This window comes from Rhinolophus sinicus, linkage group LG07, assembly GCF_036562045.2.
Source record: "Rhinolophus sinicus isolate RSC01 linkage group LG07, ASM3656204v1, whole genome shotgun sequence".
Lineage (NCBI taxonomy): Eukaryota > Metazoa > Chordata > Mammalia > Chiroptera > Rhinolophidae > Rhinolophus > Rhinolophus sinicus.
The window spans coordinates 3,549,979-3,568,869 of record NC_133757.1 but is presented as its reverse complement, the minus strand read 5'-3'; the positions used below and the strand labels follow the sequence as shown (position 1 = coordinate 3,568,869).

General features: G+C 53.8%; 1 protein-coding gene across 7 annotated transcripts in view; it reads left to right on the top strand.

Moving 5' to 3' along the window:
- The window catches only part of PTPRE (protein tyrosine phosphatase receptor type E), a 136,211-nt gene that overhangs the window by 104,691 nt on the left and 12,629 nt on the right, over positions 1-18,891 (top strand). For 6 of the 7 annotated variants that reach the window (XM_019728245.2, XM_074338809.1, XM_074338811.1 and 3 more), the window contains 7 exons: positions 754-890; positions 6,138-6,228; positions 10,260-10,336; positions 10,978-11,014; positions 12,438-12,535; positions 15,823-15,942; positions 17,168-17,331. In XM_019728245.2, the coding sequence (XP_019583804.2) occupies positions 754-890; positions 6,138-6,228; positions 10,260-10,336; positions 10,978-11,014; positions 12,438-12,535; positions 15,823-15,942; positions 17,168-17,331 (724 nt within the window). The remainder of the gene's footprint in view (positions 1-753; positions 891-6,137; positions 6,229-10,259; positions 10,337-10,977; positions 11,015-12,437; positions 12,536-15,822; positions 15,943-17,167; positions 17,332-18,891) is intronic. The other variant, XM_074338810.1, reaches the window with a different exon arrangement.

Here is an 18,891-nt window from a genome sequence, read left to right as displayed (position 1 = left end):
GGGAGGGACAGGCCCTTTGGCAGGTGTGACAGTGAGATGGTCGTGTTCCCCTGGTCAGGACTATCAGCTTTCCCCATGAAGAGAAGCACGTGCCAATGATTTGCCTTTCTCCTCAGTCTGAATTTGTGGGCGCACTTTGTCTGAACTTCCTTACAGCCCCACCCCCCTCCTCCTTTTCAGTGCCTCCCCCTCCACCAAAAAAAAAAAAAAAAACAAGGATGGTTTACTCTTGGAGCTTATGGGGTTTGAGTAACCAGAACTATTTGTTACAAACAAGACAAGGCCAAAGGAGACTAATATCCTAACAGTTTCCAGTCTGTTTGGAGTTTTCATCAGAAACCTAGAATCACTTCACTCTTCTCTTTCCAAACCTGGAAAGCAGCTGGGGTGTGAGGCTGCCTAAACCTTTGTGGGAGGAGCAGGAGCTGCAGGGGAGGAGACGTGGGTGAGTGGGTGGGTGGGTACCTGGGCTGGGAAGATAAGGCATCTATGGTTGTTGAGAGCAGGTTCCACGGCCAAAGGGATGCCTCCCTTACAAATGATGTGGGTGTATTACAGGTGCAGTATAGGTGTATTATAGGCCTTTGCCTTCAGTTGCTCAGGGCCATCTGGGCCTCAGGCTGCATGAGCGGAGAGGATTATCACCCCCTCCTCCAGCTGTCACTTCTCCAGCAATGTTGTTGGTCCGTCTGATTAACAATCACCCATCCAGGAATATGGCTAAATGGCCCTTATGTTCTTTTGATTACACAGAGCAGCAAAGAGTGATGCTTCTCAGCAGGTCCCCCTCTGGACCCAGGAAGTACTTTCCCATCCCCGTGGCTCACCTGGAGGAGGAGATCCGTGTCCGGTCGGCGGATGACTGCAAGAGGTTCCGTGAGGAGTTCAATGTGAGTTTGGGGCGGCCCTCCGTCTTCTCGTCATGTAGTAGGGAGCAGGGGAATGCAGTGTCACATTTCAGGGTAAATATCCCAAAGGCTTAGAACTCCTGCATCAGTTATGACACTACCCCAAAAATGGGCACCCCTTCCCTAACGCTCATTCCTCATTCGAAGATGAGCTAGGTGAGTGAGACGCTCATGAGGTCTCCTTCCAGCTCACTCCGAGTGCCATGTCCTAAACTCAAGTGTGACAAAAATACCATATCTCAACCAGGCCTGAGAGCCCCTGGGGTTAAAGCAGTGGAGCCCCCAGAGCACCCTTTTATAGGCGTCCAGAGCTCGTGTATTTGCAGTAGGGACTGTCCCTCCTCTGATCCACTGTCACAACGTCAATTAACCAGTGTGGGGACCACCTTGAGGGGACATGAGCTCTGCCCCTGACAGCTTTGCTGTCTGTTCGGGTCAGTGTGACCTGAGTCTCTGCCTGATTTCTCCTGCTGATGCTGTTTTGGATGAATGACCTCCATGACCTTAGTGATGGCAACCGCCAACCGGGAGGGACTTAACCAACTGGTACAATCCCCATGGTAGCAAACTGATTTCCCTAACTCTCCACAAAAATACTTGAATGACATACCCCCTTGCAGTGTTAATTTCTTATTTAATGCCCTGTAAATTAAATAAAGAGATGCCCTCAAATAGAGAGATGATGGATGGATGGATGGATGGATGGATGGATGGATGGATGGATGGATGGATGGATGGATATAGAGATGGGCAGGGAGACAAACAGTGGAAAATGTTGTCTTGGATTTTGCTATTCAGTGTTTTGCCCGATTATGTTTCGAGTTTTGTGTCATGCATCTTCCATATTTCCTACACAGCCACGGGCTCAGTGCTGAGCAGGAATGGGGCAGGTTTCCAGCAGAGGGGTTGACTTGCCCTGAGGGCCCTGGCCCTCAGCTTCCTCCATCTATGGAGGGGTGGGGGGAGGGGGCGTATCTTCATGACCTCACAGCTGGAATGTGAGGCTGATACAGTGGACTGCAGAGGGTTGTGCAATTGTTACGTCTAAAACCAGCATGACTCCTGCTACAAACATGTGATCTCTCACCAGCAACCCGTGAGGGTACAGGAAGGTGACGGCGCATGTAAATGTGCTTTGCTTATTTTTTAGCACAAGTCTCATCTGCCTTTATCTTGCTTCCTTTCAGTTGTTTCCAAATGTGTTCCCTTTTTGGAGAAATTAGGAGAATTTGGAGAAATACTGAAAGACAGCTCCAAGCACTATTATTTTGCAATGTCTCAGCCTGACAAGAGAAGTTAATTCTCCGTTTTCAAATGAACTCCCCAAGTCTGTAGTGACGAGACTGGCCCCCTCCCTTCTTGTCCCATTTCCCCTCGCACTTGTGTTTCTTCCCGTTGAGACTTGTGCAGGGCCCTGAGTCACAGCCCGCCAGCTCTGCACCGTCTCAAGTTTGGGCAGCTCATGTGGAGCAGGTCAGGTCTGGCAGGTGAGGCCCTTGCCCCAGATGCAGAATTTAAGGAGGCACCAAAACACTCAGTCATCAGGGGAAACAGTATTTTAATAGAACATTTAAAAATATCAAAATGAATGCGAGCAATCCACGGAGAACAGAATAGCACACTTGTGAAATGAAGGCCGGGTCATTCTGATTTTTCCTGTCGCCTCAGGTCCCCACGTGGCTTGTCACCACACTGTTATGCATCACGTCATCACTTAAAAGTTTGGTATTTTGGTCATCATGGATTTTATGCATTAATTTGGATGTGTTCATGTTGCATTTGAATATTATTTAATCTTGATTCCTGAGTGCTGGGTGCCCACTTTACATTTTGCACTCAAGATACGTGCCTTACTCTCCTGGCCACCATCCCGATCCCCCCCACCTCCCCATGTCACCACTGAGCAGCCCTCCCAGCCGCCCGCTGGAGCCTCTCTGCTCATGAGGGGCAGGTGGAGATGTGGCAGAGGGGAAGAGCCCTGGACTCGCGTCCAGCGGCGTGGAGCCTGGTCCTGGCTCCAGGGGACCCTGGACAAGCTGCTTGTTACTCTGTGGACCCCAGTTTGTTCCTCTCTCCGGTGAGGGGCGGCTGTGTCCCAAGCCATGTCTGTCCCTCTGCTCAGAGCACAGGAGCCACCAGGACCGGCCCACGCTTGGCTCCACAGACACGATTGGGGTGGAAGCTCTGCCCCTATTGCTTCTTTTTTCTTGCCCGCTGCCCTGAGAAAGTCTCCCAAAAGCTGTGAAAGGGAGACAGATGAGTCTCAAGTAGTGGTCCCACAGGAGTTTGGACATTTGTGTGTTGCTGACCAGAGCTGAGGTGAACTTGAGGACAGAGAGGGTTGGGTGCTGGGAATCAGTTCAGTGGAGTGAATGCCAGAGGGCTGGGGCGACTTCCTGAAGCTCTGCCTCAGTTTCCTCGTCGGTGACACCAGGGTGCTCCTGGCCCCCGTAGGATGGTCATACAAAACCTGTGAAAGATGAGGTGTGTGCCCACCTGGCCCAGTGTGCACGAGCAGTGACTGGAGCTGCTGTCCTTTTTAGGATGACTTCTGTGACTGTCCAGGCTGGCAGTCTCCACCCCCAGTGGCAGGATGCTGTCCTAGCCAAGTCTACTCAGACCCCAGATTAAACCCCTTTAGGCCAGGAAAACCCCTTCTCCAGACAGGTTCTTCCGAGAGCCTCTTTCCCCGCAGGTGCCTGGGGACAATCATAATGTAGACGGATACAGGGGAGGTGCCCCCAGGAGGCCTCCCAGCACCATCCACAAGCCAGAACTGTCCCGTGGGCTTGCTGGGACAGCCCACACCCAACTCCTTGTTTGTTTCTCTCAGTTTGCTGCCGACTGCCCTGCACTGGCTCGTGTGCATATTCATGGAAATGGAACCTCACCCCAAACAAACAAACAAACAAACCTTTTTCAGCCAATTACATAATCGGACAATTAATCACAAGGTATCATTGACCAATTACTACTGTGTGCACGGCTCATGCTTGCACTGCAGGTGACCCACTTCCAGCACAGCTCTCGGGGCCCTCCCCCGTCCCCCTCAGCAGCTGGAGATGCCAGGCCCCTGGAAGACAACAGCAGGAGGAAGGGCTGGGCTCAGAGCGGCAGGTACTCTGTGTACTTGGAACCCGAGTCTAGGGTCCATGCACAGAGCCCTTCGTCTCTCTCCCTCCGAGTGACCCTTGGTGCCACCCACAAAGCCAGGATCGTCACTGCATCTCCATCTGGAGCAGATGCCAGGGCCACGCAGCTGCCGAGTCACAGCCACTCACAGCCCGCCTCCACCCACCACACTGCAGCCGCCCCACCCTCCAAGGGAGAGGGAGGCTTCTTGGGGTTTTTTTGTCTTTTTTTCTTTTCTCTTTAATTTATTATTTTTCATAGACTGTTTTTTAGAGCAGTTTTAGTTTACAGGAAAATTGGGCAGAAGGACCAACTTCTCCTTCCACACAGTTCCTGGGTCATTAACAGGTTGCATTCGTGTGCTACATTTGTTACAGCTGCTGAGCCAGTACTGACTGTCGCTTAGGGTTCCAGGTTGTACATTCTGAGTTTTGACAAATGCATCACATCATGGGTTACCATGATCATGCCCCTTTTTTATTGTCAGTGCTGGGGTGAAAAAAGCTTTTGGGTGTAGAAAAATACAAGGCTCTGAACTGTTAGCACAGATTTCATGGGCAGGTTAAGTCAAGGTCAGCGTTAAGACAACTCTGATGAACAGTCAAGAACTCCATGCAGAAGAGGGGCTGTCCTGATGCAGAGCGGACCGTCAGCCTTGCCCGGGCGCCCACCAGGCTGCCCTCCACACCAGCTCTGGCAGAGCCCTTGCCTCTGGACATTGGGTTTGGTGGCCCCAAAATGGGAAAGAGGACGCCTCCTGGCAGGGGCTGAGTCTGGGACAGAGAAGCCCTCTGACCCAGGCGAGGGAGGCTCTGGGCACCTGTGCACAGCAGATCTGACTCAGCATCTCGGCTTTGACCCGAGGCTGCACTGGGAGGCCTGCCCTAGCCTCCTGGGCACTTACCGGGGAGGGGGCGGGGCTGACAGGGAAGCCCTCGCTTTTCTTCACACGTGAAGAAGCGAGCACCCCCTCCTGGTCCAGGTGTCAGCTCAGGCCAGACTGCGGCTCCCACGCCGTGTCTGCCGGTGCTGGCCGGGTAGCTGGACGAGTCTGTAACTGCCTTGGGGTTCAGTTTCCTCATCTATAAAGCAGGGCTGAGCCTGGTGTCACCTAATAGTAGGTGAGCTGTGAAGGCTGGGGCAGGCCACGCAGGGCCTCCCACAGGGCCTGGCACATCAGAATGCTTGATAAACATTTCCACTAATTACTCGAGTTCCAGTGCCAATGGGCAGGTAGAATGTCAAAGGATGTGATTTGAGCTTCCGACAGCTCATTCCCACTGTGCTGGGAGGAGCTCCCCTGAGCGTGGAGGGGGTCCCAGCAGCCAGCAGCGCAAGGAGGGCAGCTGGAGCCAACAGGAGTCAGAGGGGCTCCGAGTAGTGGCAAGGACCAGAAGTCAGGACACCTGGCTTCACGTCAGTTCTAGGTCCCAGCACAGTGTTCTTCTCACACCTCAGTTTCCTCATCAAAGATGAAGGGAGGGTCAGGTGCTTCTGAAACGCAGGTTCCGGGGGCTCTTTCTAAACACACGTGCTGATCTGGGGTAGGGCTGAGGGTCGGCCTTTTCAGCACGACCCCAGCTGTGGCCGTCCCGCTGCTCCACAGGGCACACTGAGTCCTAAGCAAGGTGAGGACCACGTGCATTGTTGTACCTGTCCTTCAGCCGTCCCCAGTGTCATAGCACCCCTTCCTGCTCCCTCCACACGTGTGTCCTCGCGCCCCCCGCTCCTGGGTCACAGCTGTGTCAATCAGTCTGGACGTATTTGTGCGGCGTCTGCTCTGGGCCAGGACCTGTGGGCTCCGGGGATTTGGTGGCAATACGGCAATACCCGGGCCAGTCCCCACCCTCGTGCAGCTTAGGGTCCAGCGAGAGGGTCATCATTTTGTCCACACCTCAGCTGGCAGTACCTGAGGGCGGGCGGGCCTGTGTCTCCATCCCGTCTCTCCCGGTGCCTGGCACAGCGTCTGAGGCAGAGGTGGGGATGGACAGGGGACAGACGAGAGGTAGTTGGCACAGAGACCGTTTTCTCGGGAAGCTGATGTACCATGGTACAAGGATTCATCCCATTTAGTGCTAACTCTGCATTTTTTTCCAGTCATTGCCATCTGGACACATACAAGGATCTTTCGAACAGGCCAATAAAGAAGAAAACCGAGAGAAAAACAGATATCCCAACATCCTTCCCAGTAAGAGTTTACTTCTTTGGCACGATGGGTGGCATTTTGACTGAACTCCGCATTCCCTTGCAGCTGTTGGTGAAGGTGCCTTCCCAGGTACCATGGCAATCGGGGCTGGGAGGCCAGGGCCTGCGTGAGCACAGCTGCTCTGCGTTCGCACCTGGTCACCTCGGCTCCTACCTCCCACAGGGACTCAGGCAGCCCTTGTTGGTGGGGGGGGGGGAAGGGGGAAGGGGAAAGGCCTGGCTGCTAAGCCTGTGCCCCGTGTCAGAGGCCAACGGGGGGCCACCTGCACCAGCTGTCAGGGCCCCTCTGACTGGATCCTGAGCCCCGATCCGGGGCGGCAGGTGGCCCTGGGCTTCTCCTGCTCTCAGACTTAGTGTTCTTGGCTACCAGCAGCAAGTCCCCTGAACCAAGGACAGAAATGACCAATAAGAATCTGTCGGGCTTTGGCAGTATTGTGGGAAGGCTTAGAATCCACCTGATTTTAACCCCAGCAGCTAAAGGTGCCATGGGCTGGGGAGGTGGCAGGGCAGGAACCTGACAAATCTGCCCAGGGGTGTCGCTGAATGGGCCATGCCCCAGGGTTGGCAGTCACATCCGGCCTACGTGCCAAGACAAACACCTAGCGTTCCAAGCTGCCTTTGTAAATTCGGGCCCAGGAGGGTTGTGACATCCTTCGCCTGGCCTGGACTCCTCCCTGTCGGCTGTGCCCATCAGGCTGATAGAATGGCAGTCTCGAAGGGTGCCAGCAGGTCCACCTTTGACCGCTGCACCCGAGGGCTTCCCCATCCGAGGGAACCTCCCTTCTCGGGCACTGCTCCCGTCGGGTCGAGGAAGCTAGCCTCTGCGATCGCTTCAGCATGTTGGCTCTTGGTTAGGTTTTAGGGTTAGACTTGTGTCCACTTGCTCTGTAAGCAGAAGAAGCTGTGGTCCATTCGATTTATGCAGTCTCTGGATTTTTACCCCTTGATAGAAATAATTCTTTCACCTTTTGCATGCATAGGATTTACATGTGGTTTTGCAGAGACCCCCCCCGAGCCTACGATCCAACTAAAACTAGAGAAATGAGCCAAATCGCCTTTCATCCCACACGTATTTGTAGAGGAAGCCAAGGAAGCATGGGGGAGGGCCCGACGCTGCTGCTGAGCTGGGAGCTGTGGGGACAGCTCCCACCAGGGTGAGGTGTGGACATGGGGAAGATGCCCTTGAGAGGATTTGCGTTCAGACTGATGTGGGTTATCAGAGACCATGAGGGGCATCTCAAAGGAGAGGAAAACCATGGAGGAGGTTTGGGGGCTTTAGAACAACTGTGTCAAATAAAAATCGGGATATTTGGAAATTAGTATAATTAGCCTAATTAATTAGTTTCATTCACGCTCTGATCTGTGGAGTGCTGCGTGGAGGACCTCGTCAGGGCAAACCACTCTCCTAGGTTCCTGACCTACATTTATTTCTCTCTTAATCCCTAAACCCTTTGTCCTTTCAAGGTAATGTTTCCATTGTTAATTAAGAGTATTTTAGGTGGGGCCTGAATTCATGGCCAGGTGTGGGAATTACCTGTACCCCACCCCCTCCTCCCAGATGTGACAGCCCATGTGGGCACCACGTCCCCTGAGAGTCACCCCCTGGGGAAGGCGGGGCTGGCCTCCTGCGCAGCTTCTGCGAGCTGTGTCTCCAGCTTGTACCAGGAAGGAGGTGGGCATTTCCTGCAGGTATGGAAATGGGACAGGGTACAGGACCAGCTTTTGCTCCCCCATGAGTTCTCTCCCCACCCCAGGGTCAGGGTCCTGCCCCCGCCCCTGTGGCCCCAGAGCCCCCACCAAAGGAAATTGCAGGTGCTGGCAGTCAGCAGGGGACCGGGGACTCTGACAGGACGAGATGCACTTCACATCGCTGGGATGTTAGGTGCACGGAATGGTGGCACGGCGGCACTCAAGATGTGCCCTGGAGATCGCCAACCGGGTTGCATCTGACATTTGGCATCGGCAAGACAGGCTGAGTGAGACAGATGTCTGATTAAATTGAGCAGTTGGCCAGAGATGCCCTGGGGCCCAGCTGGGGGCCCGGGACAGGAGTGGCTGGATCATGGGATGCTGTGCTCCTGCTCCCACCCCAGGGGTGAGATGCTGCTGTTACTCAGGGTGGGGTGAGAGTCAGCAGGCAGGGAGAGGGGCTGGGGCCCAACTCCCACAGCCCTGGGCACCTTTCCTGCGTCTCCCCATCTTCCCCAAGCCCAGGTTGGCTGTAAGTTTAGCAGGTTTGCAAGGTGCCCCTGGGGCAGGAGCCCAGTCATGGGTGTGGCTCTAGTAGCTCCGGAGACAGAGATCAGGTGTGTCCCAGAGGCTGGGCCATGCGAGGGCTCCTGGGCCAGTGGTGAGAGAGCATCCTCTTTTCTGGGAATGGGCCAACAGCTGATAAAATGAGGAAATAATGTTTTTAAAGTAAAGTGTGACATTTTAGAATAAAAAGACAGGAAGTGCTTAGAAATTGCAAAATTCTAAATCTAACCAAAAGTCTATTTTTTACCCTCTGCTTTCTATAACTGTCCTCAAAGTGTAAATGCTTCCAAATTATTTTCAACTAGCTTTCTATATGTTCTGCCAGTGCTATTTCTGCCTCAGAGTTGCCAGCCCCTGAGCAGGAAGGTCTCATGGCCACGTTCCCACCAGCTGTGAGTTTGGGGTTTGACACCCTGACCACTCACCCTGTAGGGGTGTGACTGTCCCTGAGGGCTACCCTGGCCCATCCTGTGTGAGCAGCAGGACACATCTGGCCCAGCGATATGATGCCCAGACAATGGGTGTCTGAGGCCACAGCCGCCTTCTGGGTAGACGGGAGACGACAACCAGTGGGGTCTGTGCCCCCAGGTCCTTATCACAGACACACCCTGCTCAGTTTCAGTCCCGTGGGGATGAGGAGGAGACCAAGCAGGGACAAGGACAGAATGATTAATGCCGTAAATACATAGGAAGTGCCCGCCATGTACCCAGCTGTGTGCCCAGTGCAGCATGAATAACCCGGGGACAGCTTCATCCTGGGCCCTGGGCCGAATCTGGGTATCTTTCATGTTTCTGTTCCTGGGGGAAACCAGCTGCCTGCGTGCCAGCAGAGACCCCGGGCCGGCACCCAGCACTTGCAGGGGCCCATGAAACATCTAATTTCTTTTAAAAGCAGAAAGAATGTATGACCATAATCCAGCCTGGATTACAATCATCTTTATATTAACTGTGAACACTTTCATAAAATAAAATGTCTAAATTTTTTTATGGAAGAAGGGGCCCATGTAGGCAGAAGTGACAAGGACCCACAAAAGTCATAACGGGGCTCTGGATGAAAGCTCCCCAGTCTGTGCATGCAAACACCCCCCCCAGGAACAACACATACACATTGTAGTCACATACACTCATACACACACACAGTCATACATGCACATGGACACCACAGTCACACACGCACACACACACTTATACACACACACAATCATACACTCACACACATACTCACACAGTCATACGCTCACACACACACACACATCCCCCCCACACACACACACACTCACGTACACACACAGCAGTCCCTGGCCAGCCATCTCACTCTGGAAAACTGCTTGTCCCCCAGGCTTGGATCTTGCGTGCAGGTGGCCCGTTGGGTCCAGGTCTGTGGGAGCCTTGCTTACCTTCCTCTCTAGGGCAGACCTGAGGAAGAGAGTCGGGGTCTAGAGTCCCAAAGCCCGGACCCAGATGTCCACTTGGCCAGGCATAGAGTAGTCCTGTCCCTGGGAGAGCGGACCCCCGAATCCTTCTAAGTGCACGTGCACTGCGGCCCCGAGAGCTTGGTCAGCGCGCTGCAGGGTCGCACATTTTGCTGTCCTGCCTGCAGCCCGTGCCCGGTCCTGGACGCCGAGACCCTTGCCTTCCATCTCTCCCTTCCGTGATGGCAGTGGAAGGCCTGCTGATGCCGTGTCATGCTTAATACTGTAGAGGGAAGGGGTGAGTGGCTGGTGGGGTTTCATTACGTGTGTGTGTGCTTGTTTACAGATGACCATTCCAGAGTGAGCTTGAGCCAAGTGGATGGGACCCCCGGTTCAGACTACATTAATGCTTCATACATAGATGTAAGTCCTCATTTTCCTGTCCCCGGCCCAACATGACACACACGCCTGGACCATTTGGGGGTTTAGTGTGAATCATGACAGGTGGGCGCTTTCTTCTCTGGGTCCAGGAATGTAAATTGTCACAACCTTCCTGGGTGGTTTGGCCACAGCACAGAGAGCGTGGAAGCACTCTCTGAATTGGCATCTGTGTCCCAGGATTCATTTTTCAAGAAACAGACATACGCACCAAGGATGTTCAGAATAGAACAGGAGGGACCAGTTACGTAAATGGTGGTAAAACCATACGCAGTGCGTTAGTAAGAAGCCATTTTAAGTGAACCTTAAAATATATTTTAATATAAGTTATAAACTTATCATAATACACAGTATAGGATATTTGTGCCTGTGAACCAATTAAAAATATATAAATGTCTGTATGTCTGTCTGTGTGTGTGTCTCAGAAGGTATTCACAGGGGGAAAAAAAAACCAGAGAGGGGCATACAAAAATATCATTTGTTATTTCTGAAATTACTGCTGAGTTTTCTTCTTTTTTTTCTTTTCCAAAGTTTTCTTGATGAATATGTGTTGCTTTCTAACAATAAAGAAATCTTTCCAGCAAACATAATTCCAAAAGATTATAAGTCTGATTTTATTTTTCTAGGGTTACAAGGAGAAGAATAAATTCATAGCGGCTCAAGGTAAGCTTTTCTTGTTACTTTCTGAACAAGATTTTGGTAAAACGACGTGGGTGGCTAGTGTTTCCTTGTTTGATACCAACAATACTCTGTGTGTGTGTGTGTGTGTGTGTGTGTGTGTGTGTGTGTGTGAGTGTGTGTGCGTGCGTGCGTGTGTGCGCACGCTGTTAGGCTCACGTTGCCCGATTTTGGTCTGTCCAGCCTTTCCCTCCGCACACGGGATGAAAGTGGCAGGAATCTCGGGAGCCTTTGGCCTCTACTTGCAGCCATGATTTCCTAATGACGTGTGGTTGCTCCATTGAGCAGGGGTGGCAGCACCTCCTCTGAGCTAGTGAGAAATGGGGGAGCTCAGCCCGCACCCTGGACCTGCTGTCAGGGTGGCGTGTTAGCGAGCGTGCCCAGGGGACTGTGCACATGAGACTTTGAGGAGCACTGCAGAGAGACGATGCAGCGCCCCCACAGTGCTTCTCAAGAGCAGAAGAGTTGGGGCTCCTGAGAGCACTGGCCCCCACTGTGGTCATGGCAAACAGATGTGGGCCTGTGGGGCGTCTGTCATGTGCAAGCACAGGTGTAACAGACATGTTAGATGTGCACTCACCAGTGTGTATGTGTACACACACATACACACACAGAACTTCTGATTCAGTGCTTCTGGAGTGGGGGGCTGATATTCTGAGACTTTAACCAGCACCCGAGTGGCCACAAACCACTTGGACAGTACCGTGTTTCCCTGAAAATAAGACCCAGCCGAACAATGAGCTCTACCGTGTCTTTTGGAGCAAAAATTAATATAAGACCTGGTATTATATTATATTATTATATTATACCCACTATTATATTATATTTCCCGGTCTTATATAAGACCAGACCTTATCTTATTCTAACGTAAGACCCGGTCTTATATAAGACCCGGTATTATATTGTATTTATAATTATATTATATTATATTATATTATATTACATTATATTGTACTGTATATTATAAAGACCTGGTCTCATAGTAAAATAAGACCAGGTCTCATATTAATTTTTGCTGCAAAAGACACATTAGAGCTGATTGTCCAGCTAGGTCTTATTTTCGGAGAAACACAGTAGCTTTACACCCAACTTCATTTGAATACCCATTATTCCCCATGAATATAACCAGCTGGGTCCCGTTACTTAGCTCCCTGAGGACGCCCCAGTTCCAGCGGGGTGTGGGGAAGTGTGGCAGGGTGCGATGCAGAGGCTGGAGACCTCCAGGTCCCCCTCAACCCAGGGTTCTGGACTTCTGTAGGGCGTGAACTGGCCCAACAAGCCCTTTTGTATCTCAGAGAAGTTGGGGAATAGCCGGCCCGGTCCCAGGGCCAGAGGCCAGGGTGCCAGGGGCTGGGACCCGTGGGGAATTCTCTTTGTGCCTGACTTTGGGATCACCCTCTACTTACAGGCCCGAAACATGAAACCGTTAATGACTTCTGGAGAATGATCTGGGAACAGAAGTCTGCAACCATTGTCATGTTGACGAACCTGAAAGAAAGAAAAGAGGTGAGCCCTCTGACTAGTAGAGAATATTTTCCTTTTTGCTGCTGGCACCTGGGGGAGAGGGTGCTTCCCACTGCCTTTTCCCATTTCTCTCCCTTCTTATCACTGCGGAAGAAAACAAAAAAGAGAGAAAAAGAAAACACACCGCCCCCTGGCTCACAGCACTTTTGAAGTAAATTCTCTGTGTTGCCAGTGGCTCACTGTTCTAGATTTCCACCTGCGGCAGCTCTCACTCCATGACGGAAGCAGTGGAGTCTAGAAATCAGATGTTTAGTATGTTGAGCATAGAATGTGGTGGGCCTCAGACTATAACTGAGAATGACTTCCTGCGATTTATCCAGACTAGAGAAATTCATTTGGAAAACAAGGACTATTGAATGAATGTGGACTTGCCATTCCAATGTATTTCATTAGCTGTTTCTGATTCAAACAGTCATGTGCATTATAAGAAGATGAAACTGCTACAAAGAAGACAAGTTATCCATGTTCATTTCCGACATGTGACCGATACTCACTAGCACCTGTCTCTCAGACGGGCACACACAGGGGCGTGTACAGGGAGCCAGCGGGCAAACTCACCTCGGGCAGTTTATATTCCCCGGGGAGGGGCCGGCGCCAAACAGAAAGCAAACAAAAGTAGGTGACGTCAGGAGGTGGCATAAAAATATGGAGCGTAAAGAGCACAGTGGTCCGGAAGGGATGAGCCACCCAGGCAGGGGCACGGCTGGGCGGGGGCCTGGTGTGTGCGGCACTGGGCTGGGCCCCGGCGCAGAGAGGCACAGGCGTTTCCATGGCTTCGAGGTTCACATTGGCTAATGGGACACACACCCCTATAGAACAAACCAGAACACAGCATGAGTAAGGTGCCTGGGGCATAAAGCAGCGGAGGCCAAAGGCGGCACTGCCCGCCATGGGTCATGGCCAGCACAAGGCCTGAGTGCTCACCGAGGGCGTGATGATGGGGCTGGGTCTTCACAACTGCAGGGAATTTCACCAAATGAAGCCAGAGAGAAGCATCGGTGCAGCAGGTTTATGTGCCTGTGAAACCCTGAGCCACCTGCTGGGCCCCCACCCAGATGCCCACACTGGGGCCGGGATGGCTAGAAATGACCCAGGAGCTGAGCCTTGGGCTGCAGTGGCCGGATGACACAGTGGGGAAAGTGGGGGCCTCTGGGGGCTTTCAGCCATAAGCAGGAACCTGTGTTTTAGGAAATGAGCTCATTCTCCAGAATGAAGGAAGAATTGGGAGCCAGAGGGAGACTTGCTAGAGATGGGAGACTGTTCTATCACGTTCTAGCCTGTGGGCCAGAGCAAAAGGAGGCGAGCAGGCTGAGAGGAAGGCCCAGCTTGGGGATGTTGGTCCCTCTGGCCCCTGCCCAGTGCCACCGTGTCCAGGCACCAGGCCAGGCATGGGGCCTGAGAGGGCCTGCTCTGTGCCTCTGCCCTCGTCACCTACTGGCAGGGCACTCCTAGCCTGTTCCTGAGAAGCTCAGGCAGCTTGGCTGGGGCTCAGAGGGAAGGCTGCCCTTTGAGATGGAAATGACAGGCCCTGGGGAGCTCAGTTGGAGTGGGAGGTGGGAGGGCAGGCCCACAGGCAGAGCAGGCCTTGAAGCTTGAAGCAGCCTCTCAGTGCCACTGTCACTAGTCACACAGGAAATAGCCTCCAACCATGTTTCCGGTTGGGGTAGGATGGAGGTTTTTGTTTTCTTTTTAAGGGAGCTGGGACAGGGCTGGGGAGGTCCCCTTCTCTGTGTGAGTCATGCCCTGGCCATACGGTCTCACTGGAAAGAGTGACAGGAGGACACTGGGGATTACCAGGCAGGGACACTTCCCTGGACGGGCCCCACACTCTGAGCAGACGCTGAGGCAGGACCCAGCTCTAGAAAAGGAGCCTCGTTTCCCTGGGACCAGCCACCACTGGAACCAGCTTTGGGAGGGCGATGTTTACAAACATGAAACACAATGAGACCAGTGCAGAAGCAAGGAGACCCAGAGACCACCCCCGCCTCCCCCAGCCACCATTCTGTTGCTATGTTACGTGACATTTTCTCTCTGGTGTCACTCCGAAACCTCCTACTGGATTTTTCCATCTCTGTGACTCAGAGCTGGGCTGCTTCCGTATCTGGATTGTCATCATTTCACATGAAATCATTTCTCAATAGAGTTCCTTTTTCTTGATGGCTCACATACTTCTGTGGTGGTCTCCTTGGTATTAGCATCCTGGCTGAATGTTGTGAAATGCAGCTGCTCCGTCCTGTCATGATCTGACATGGAGGGAGGGAGGGCATCGCTGTACAGGGGGCCCAGGGCATGAACCCATCCACACGGCTGGCCCTGTGGGGCCCTGGAAACAGCCCTCAGCTCCCTGAGCTGAGCCCTATAAGGCCAGAAGCTCAGGAGGGTCTCGAGGGGCCCCAGGAGGCCAGGCCTGCCCCAAACCAGGGCTTTGTGTGCTTGTCCCCCCTCAGGCCACTTCAGAGACACCCCAGGCCATGACGTAGCGTGGGAAAGTTGGCCCATGGGTGTCATAACACAAATGCTGGGCTCTCAGAAACACCAAGACACCTTTTGTAAGATTGTTAGTTCTCATGACTTGACCCATTAGCTATGCCACTTGCTGGCCGTTTCCAAGACAAACCACCCGATGTTTCGAAGGCTAGTTGGCGAGTAGACTTCTGTTGAGCAGACCTTTCCCTCCTTGGTGGTCCCCATGCATTCGTGTCCTCCACGGTCAGGAGAACGGGTTAGGTGCTGGGTGCCCCGGTCTCCACCCTCTGGGAGCTCGTGTTGGGGCCATTTGTAGTCCGGACGGAGGCAGGTGCAGACAGCGGCCTCTGGAGCAATGAGCCTGTCCTCGTTAGAGAAAAATGGGAGCATGAAGCGGGCCACAGACTCATTGCCCTCAGCAGTGGACTGGCGGGACGGATGCAAACCAAGTGTGTCCTCAGCAAGCCTAGCAGGATAGAACCAGCTGCTGAAGCCCCTGGGAAGTATTCGCAGAGCACACGGCCCTGGGCGCTTGCTGCGAGCCCCGCCAGGCCTGGGGGCTGCTTTTGGTCAGGTTCCCAGCTCTGTAGGGAGTGGGTTATGTGCGTGGTTCAGTCAGCTTGTGGGGCGGTCTAGGGTGAGACATTGTGGGCGTTGCACTCAGAAGGGGCCCCGCTATAGGCTCAGGGAAGCCCTTGACCAGTTGGCAGCCACCTGGCGTGTGAGGCCTGTGTCGCTGGCAGGGCCGGGGCAGTGAGGTGATGGACAGGCCCTCAGACCTCCTGTTCCCATGCACTGAACAGGAGAAGTGCTACCAGTACTGGCCGGACCAGGGCTGCTGGACTTACGGAAACATCCGGGTGTGCGTGGAAGACTGTGTGGTCCTGGTGGACTACACCATCCGGAAGTTCTGCATCCAGTCGGTAAGTGGCAGACGTGCCGGGCTTTCTGGAAAGGCCGCCCTGCAGAGTGCACTGTCCAGACTGAATACACGGCTGCTTTGCTGACATGCAGAGCTCTGCGCACCCCCACACCCCTGTTCTCGCATCCGCAGCACTGCAGTGGCTCTTGCTGAGTGGGGGCTGAGGCCAGAGGATGTGCCAGGCGGGTGGGAGGCGGGCATCATTTGGCACAGGACGGAGTCTGCGAGGAGAACCAGAGGCGGCACACCAGTCCTCAGATCATGCTGGCCGCTCCTGGCTCCCAGTGTGTCAGTCGGGGGGCACGGGGTGGGGGCGTCCCCCTCAGCACACTGCCGTTTCACACACTGGGATCATGAGGCAGAATTTTTTTGTAACAGTTTCAAAATGAGATCTGAAACTTCCTCATTATTTTTCACACTATTTCCTGTTACTTCTCCCCCAAAAGATTTCAAGGAAGTCTTCAATAAAGATGCCTGTAGAGGAGGTAGATGGAATAGAGATTTAGGAGATACAAACATTTAGCAAAAACAGAAGGTTATGTTATCAGGAGTCAAAGGTGGAGTGACTGTTGTGATGAGATCACAACATACGAGTCTGAGATTTCTGGAAGCCGCAGAAAAGGGAAGAAGATGAGCTTTGTCATTCTGGCTGTGCCCTGCTTGCCCCCTTCCCTCCCTCCCTCCCTCCCGACACACACACACACACACACATACACACTCGCTGTATAACCTTCTGTGGTCTGGGGCAGAGGATCAAACTCATGGGCTCTGGTAACAAAAGCTGAGGAAGGGTCTGGGGAATCTCCCACCAGTGGGCCCGTAGCATCATCTTTTCCCCACAAATTAAGACACTTTTGAGAGTGAAAGGGTGAGTTGTTGGTAATTGCACAGGACCACAGGCAAAGAGGTACAGACAACCTACTTGCCAGTGGGGTCCATGAGTCCTGGGCCAGCTTTAGGGACATGTCTGGCTCCCTGGGGCCTGCCTGGCCTGGCCTGGGACAGGTGTCCTAGGGTCCGCTCCGCTGCCACCCCACCCCATGCAGCCATGCTGCGTGTCCAGAGCCACCAGAGGCATCTGACTCTCTTGCGTGGAGCGTCTGCCACTACTGATGGGCCCTCCCCACACGCCTGCCGCGGCTGCCAAGGCCCAGATGGCAGGGGAGCCTGAGGGAGAGGCTGGGGGATGAGGAGGGGCCGTCCGCCTCACACCTGTGTTCCCACAGCAGCTCCCTGAGGGCTGCAAAGCCCCGCGGCTGGTCTCCCAGCTGCACTTCACCAGCTGGCCTGACTTCGGAGTGCCTTTCACGCCCATCGGGATGCTGAAGTTCCTGAAGAAAGTGAAGACGCTCAACCCCGCCCACGCCGGGCCCATCGTGGTCCACTGCAGGTACGTCTGGGCCTCAGGGCCAGCGCGGCGGGCGGACTCGGCTGCTCATGGGAAAGGGACTAGTGGACCGATCTCGGGGTGAGCAGAGGGTGATGTGACTACACGCCCGCGGTTATGAGGTGGCCACCCGGAGCCTCAGGATGACATCTGGAGGGACATGCAGCAGCCCCACCCCACACATTTTGTGGGAGCAGAGCACTTTCTTCAGTGGCATGTGAGGGGGAACCCCAATATCTAAAACACGCGAAAGCTGAGGGGCACGAGTTTGTGGTGGCAGTGGGTTCAGGATGGTCCCCTTGGCCTCTCAATCATCACCTCCGGGGACCCCCAGGTCATCCCCAGCAGCAGAGATGGAGACTGCGCTTCCACAAAGAGCCCCGCAAGTCTTTCTAGAAGAGGGCATGAGGCTCAGAGGAGCTTGGGGTGCAGCCAGGAGAGAGCCAGGCAGGCAGGGTGTGCTGGAGACCTGGTCTGCCCCCCACGCTGCACCCCCCTCCAGGCCCAGCTTCCTTGTCTGTAATGGGAAGGACAACCTTGGGGGTGTGTGGGTCGGGCATCTGGGGTGGCTTTGCACCCATGTAAGTGGCAGCTGCTGCTGTGATCGTTCCTTAGGTTGTGGAAAAGTGGGTTTTAAAAGGCCCGCAGGGAAAGACCACCTGAGCTTGGACTTTTCATGGGGGAACCAACAGGGTCTCCTTCCCGGCTGCCAAGTGGCCTCCTCTTACACCTCCCACGTGCACCCTGGGCAAGAACAGAGGGTCCGGTAAACACCCCATGGCCCTCACAACCTTCCAGTCAGTTCTCTGGCCTCCTTCACACACCTGGTGGTTAGAGCATCTTTACCTGGCTCTGCGCCTGAGGATTTTCTCTTATTTAGTAAAGAACTAAGAGTCCTTAGAGGGCCTCCCGTATTTCACGTGCTCTCCCCATGAGAGCAGAGCAGAGGGGGAGTCCATCCAAGGGGGTCTCCACTGTCCCAGCACCACTTGGGAGACTATGGAAAGAGCTGTGGTGGGGGACTCATTCATTACGTTGTGAGCCTTTTGTTTAAAAGATCACATTCCTTCCTCTGTTACAAGATGTCCATGCAGCAGGGGCTGAGGGAGGAAGCCCAGCTCAGCCACGGGCAGTTCTAGCCCACCCCACACATAGAGGTTGGGCTGTTGGGGCTTCACTCATTCAAGGAATGTTTGCTGAGTGCATCTGCGTGCCTGCTGAGTCCTGGGTGTCAGGGAGGGAAATATGGACAGTCGGCACCACCTGGTGGAGATCCAGACGAGATCAAGATGGGGAGTCTGGGGGGACTGGGGGCAGGGGGGGGGAAGGGGGCAGGGACGATGTTGGGAGGGAAGGAAACCCAAACCCAGGAATCAATTCAGGGTAGCTTCCCAAGGGAGACCTCTCAGCAGACACCCTAAGCTAACGACCAGCCAGTGTCAGCCCAGGGGTGAGGGTAGGATGCCAGAGGGAGTGGCCTGGTACCGCCCATTGGCATGACCTTGACTCAAGGGCCAGCAGACCCAGCCTATGGGGCCTCTTTTCTTATGAAGAACCTGGAAA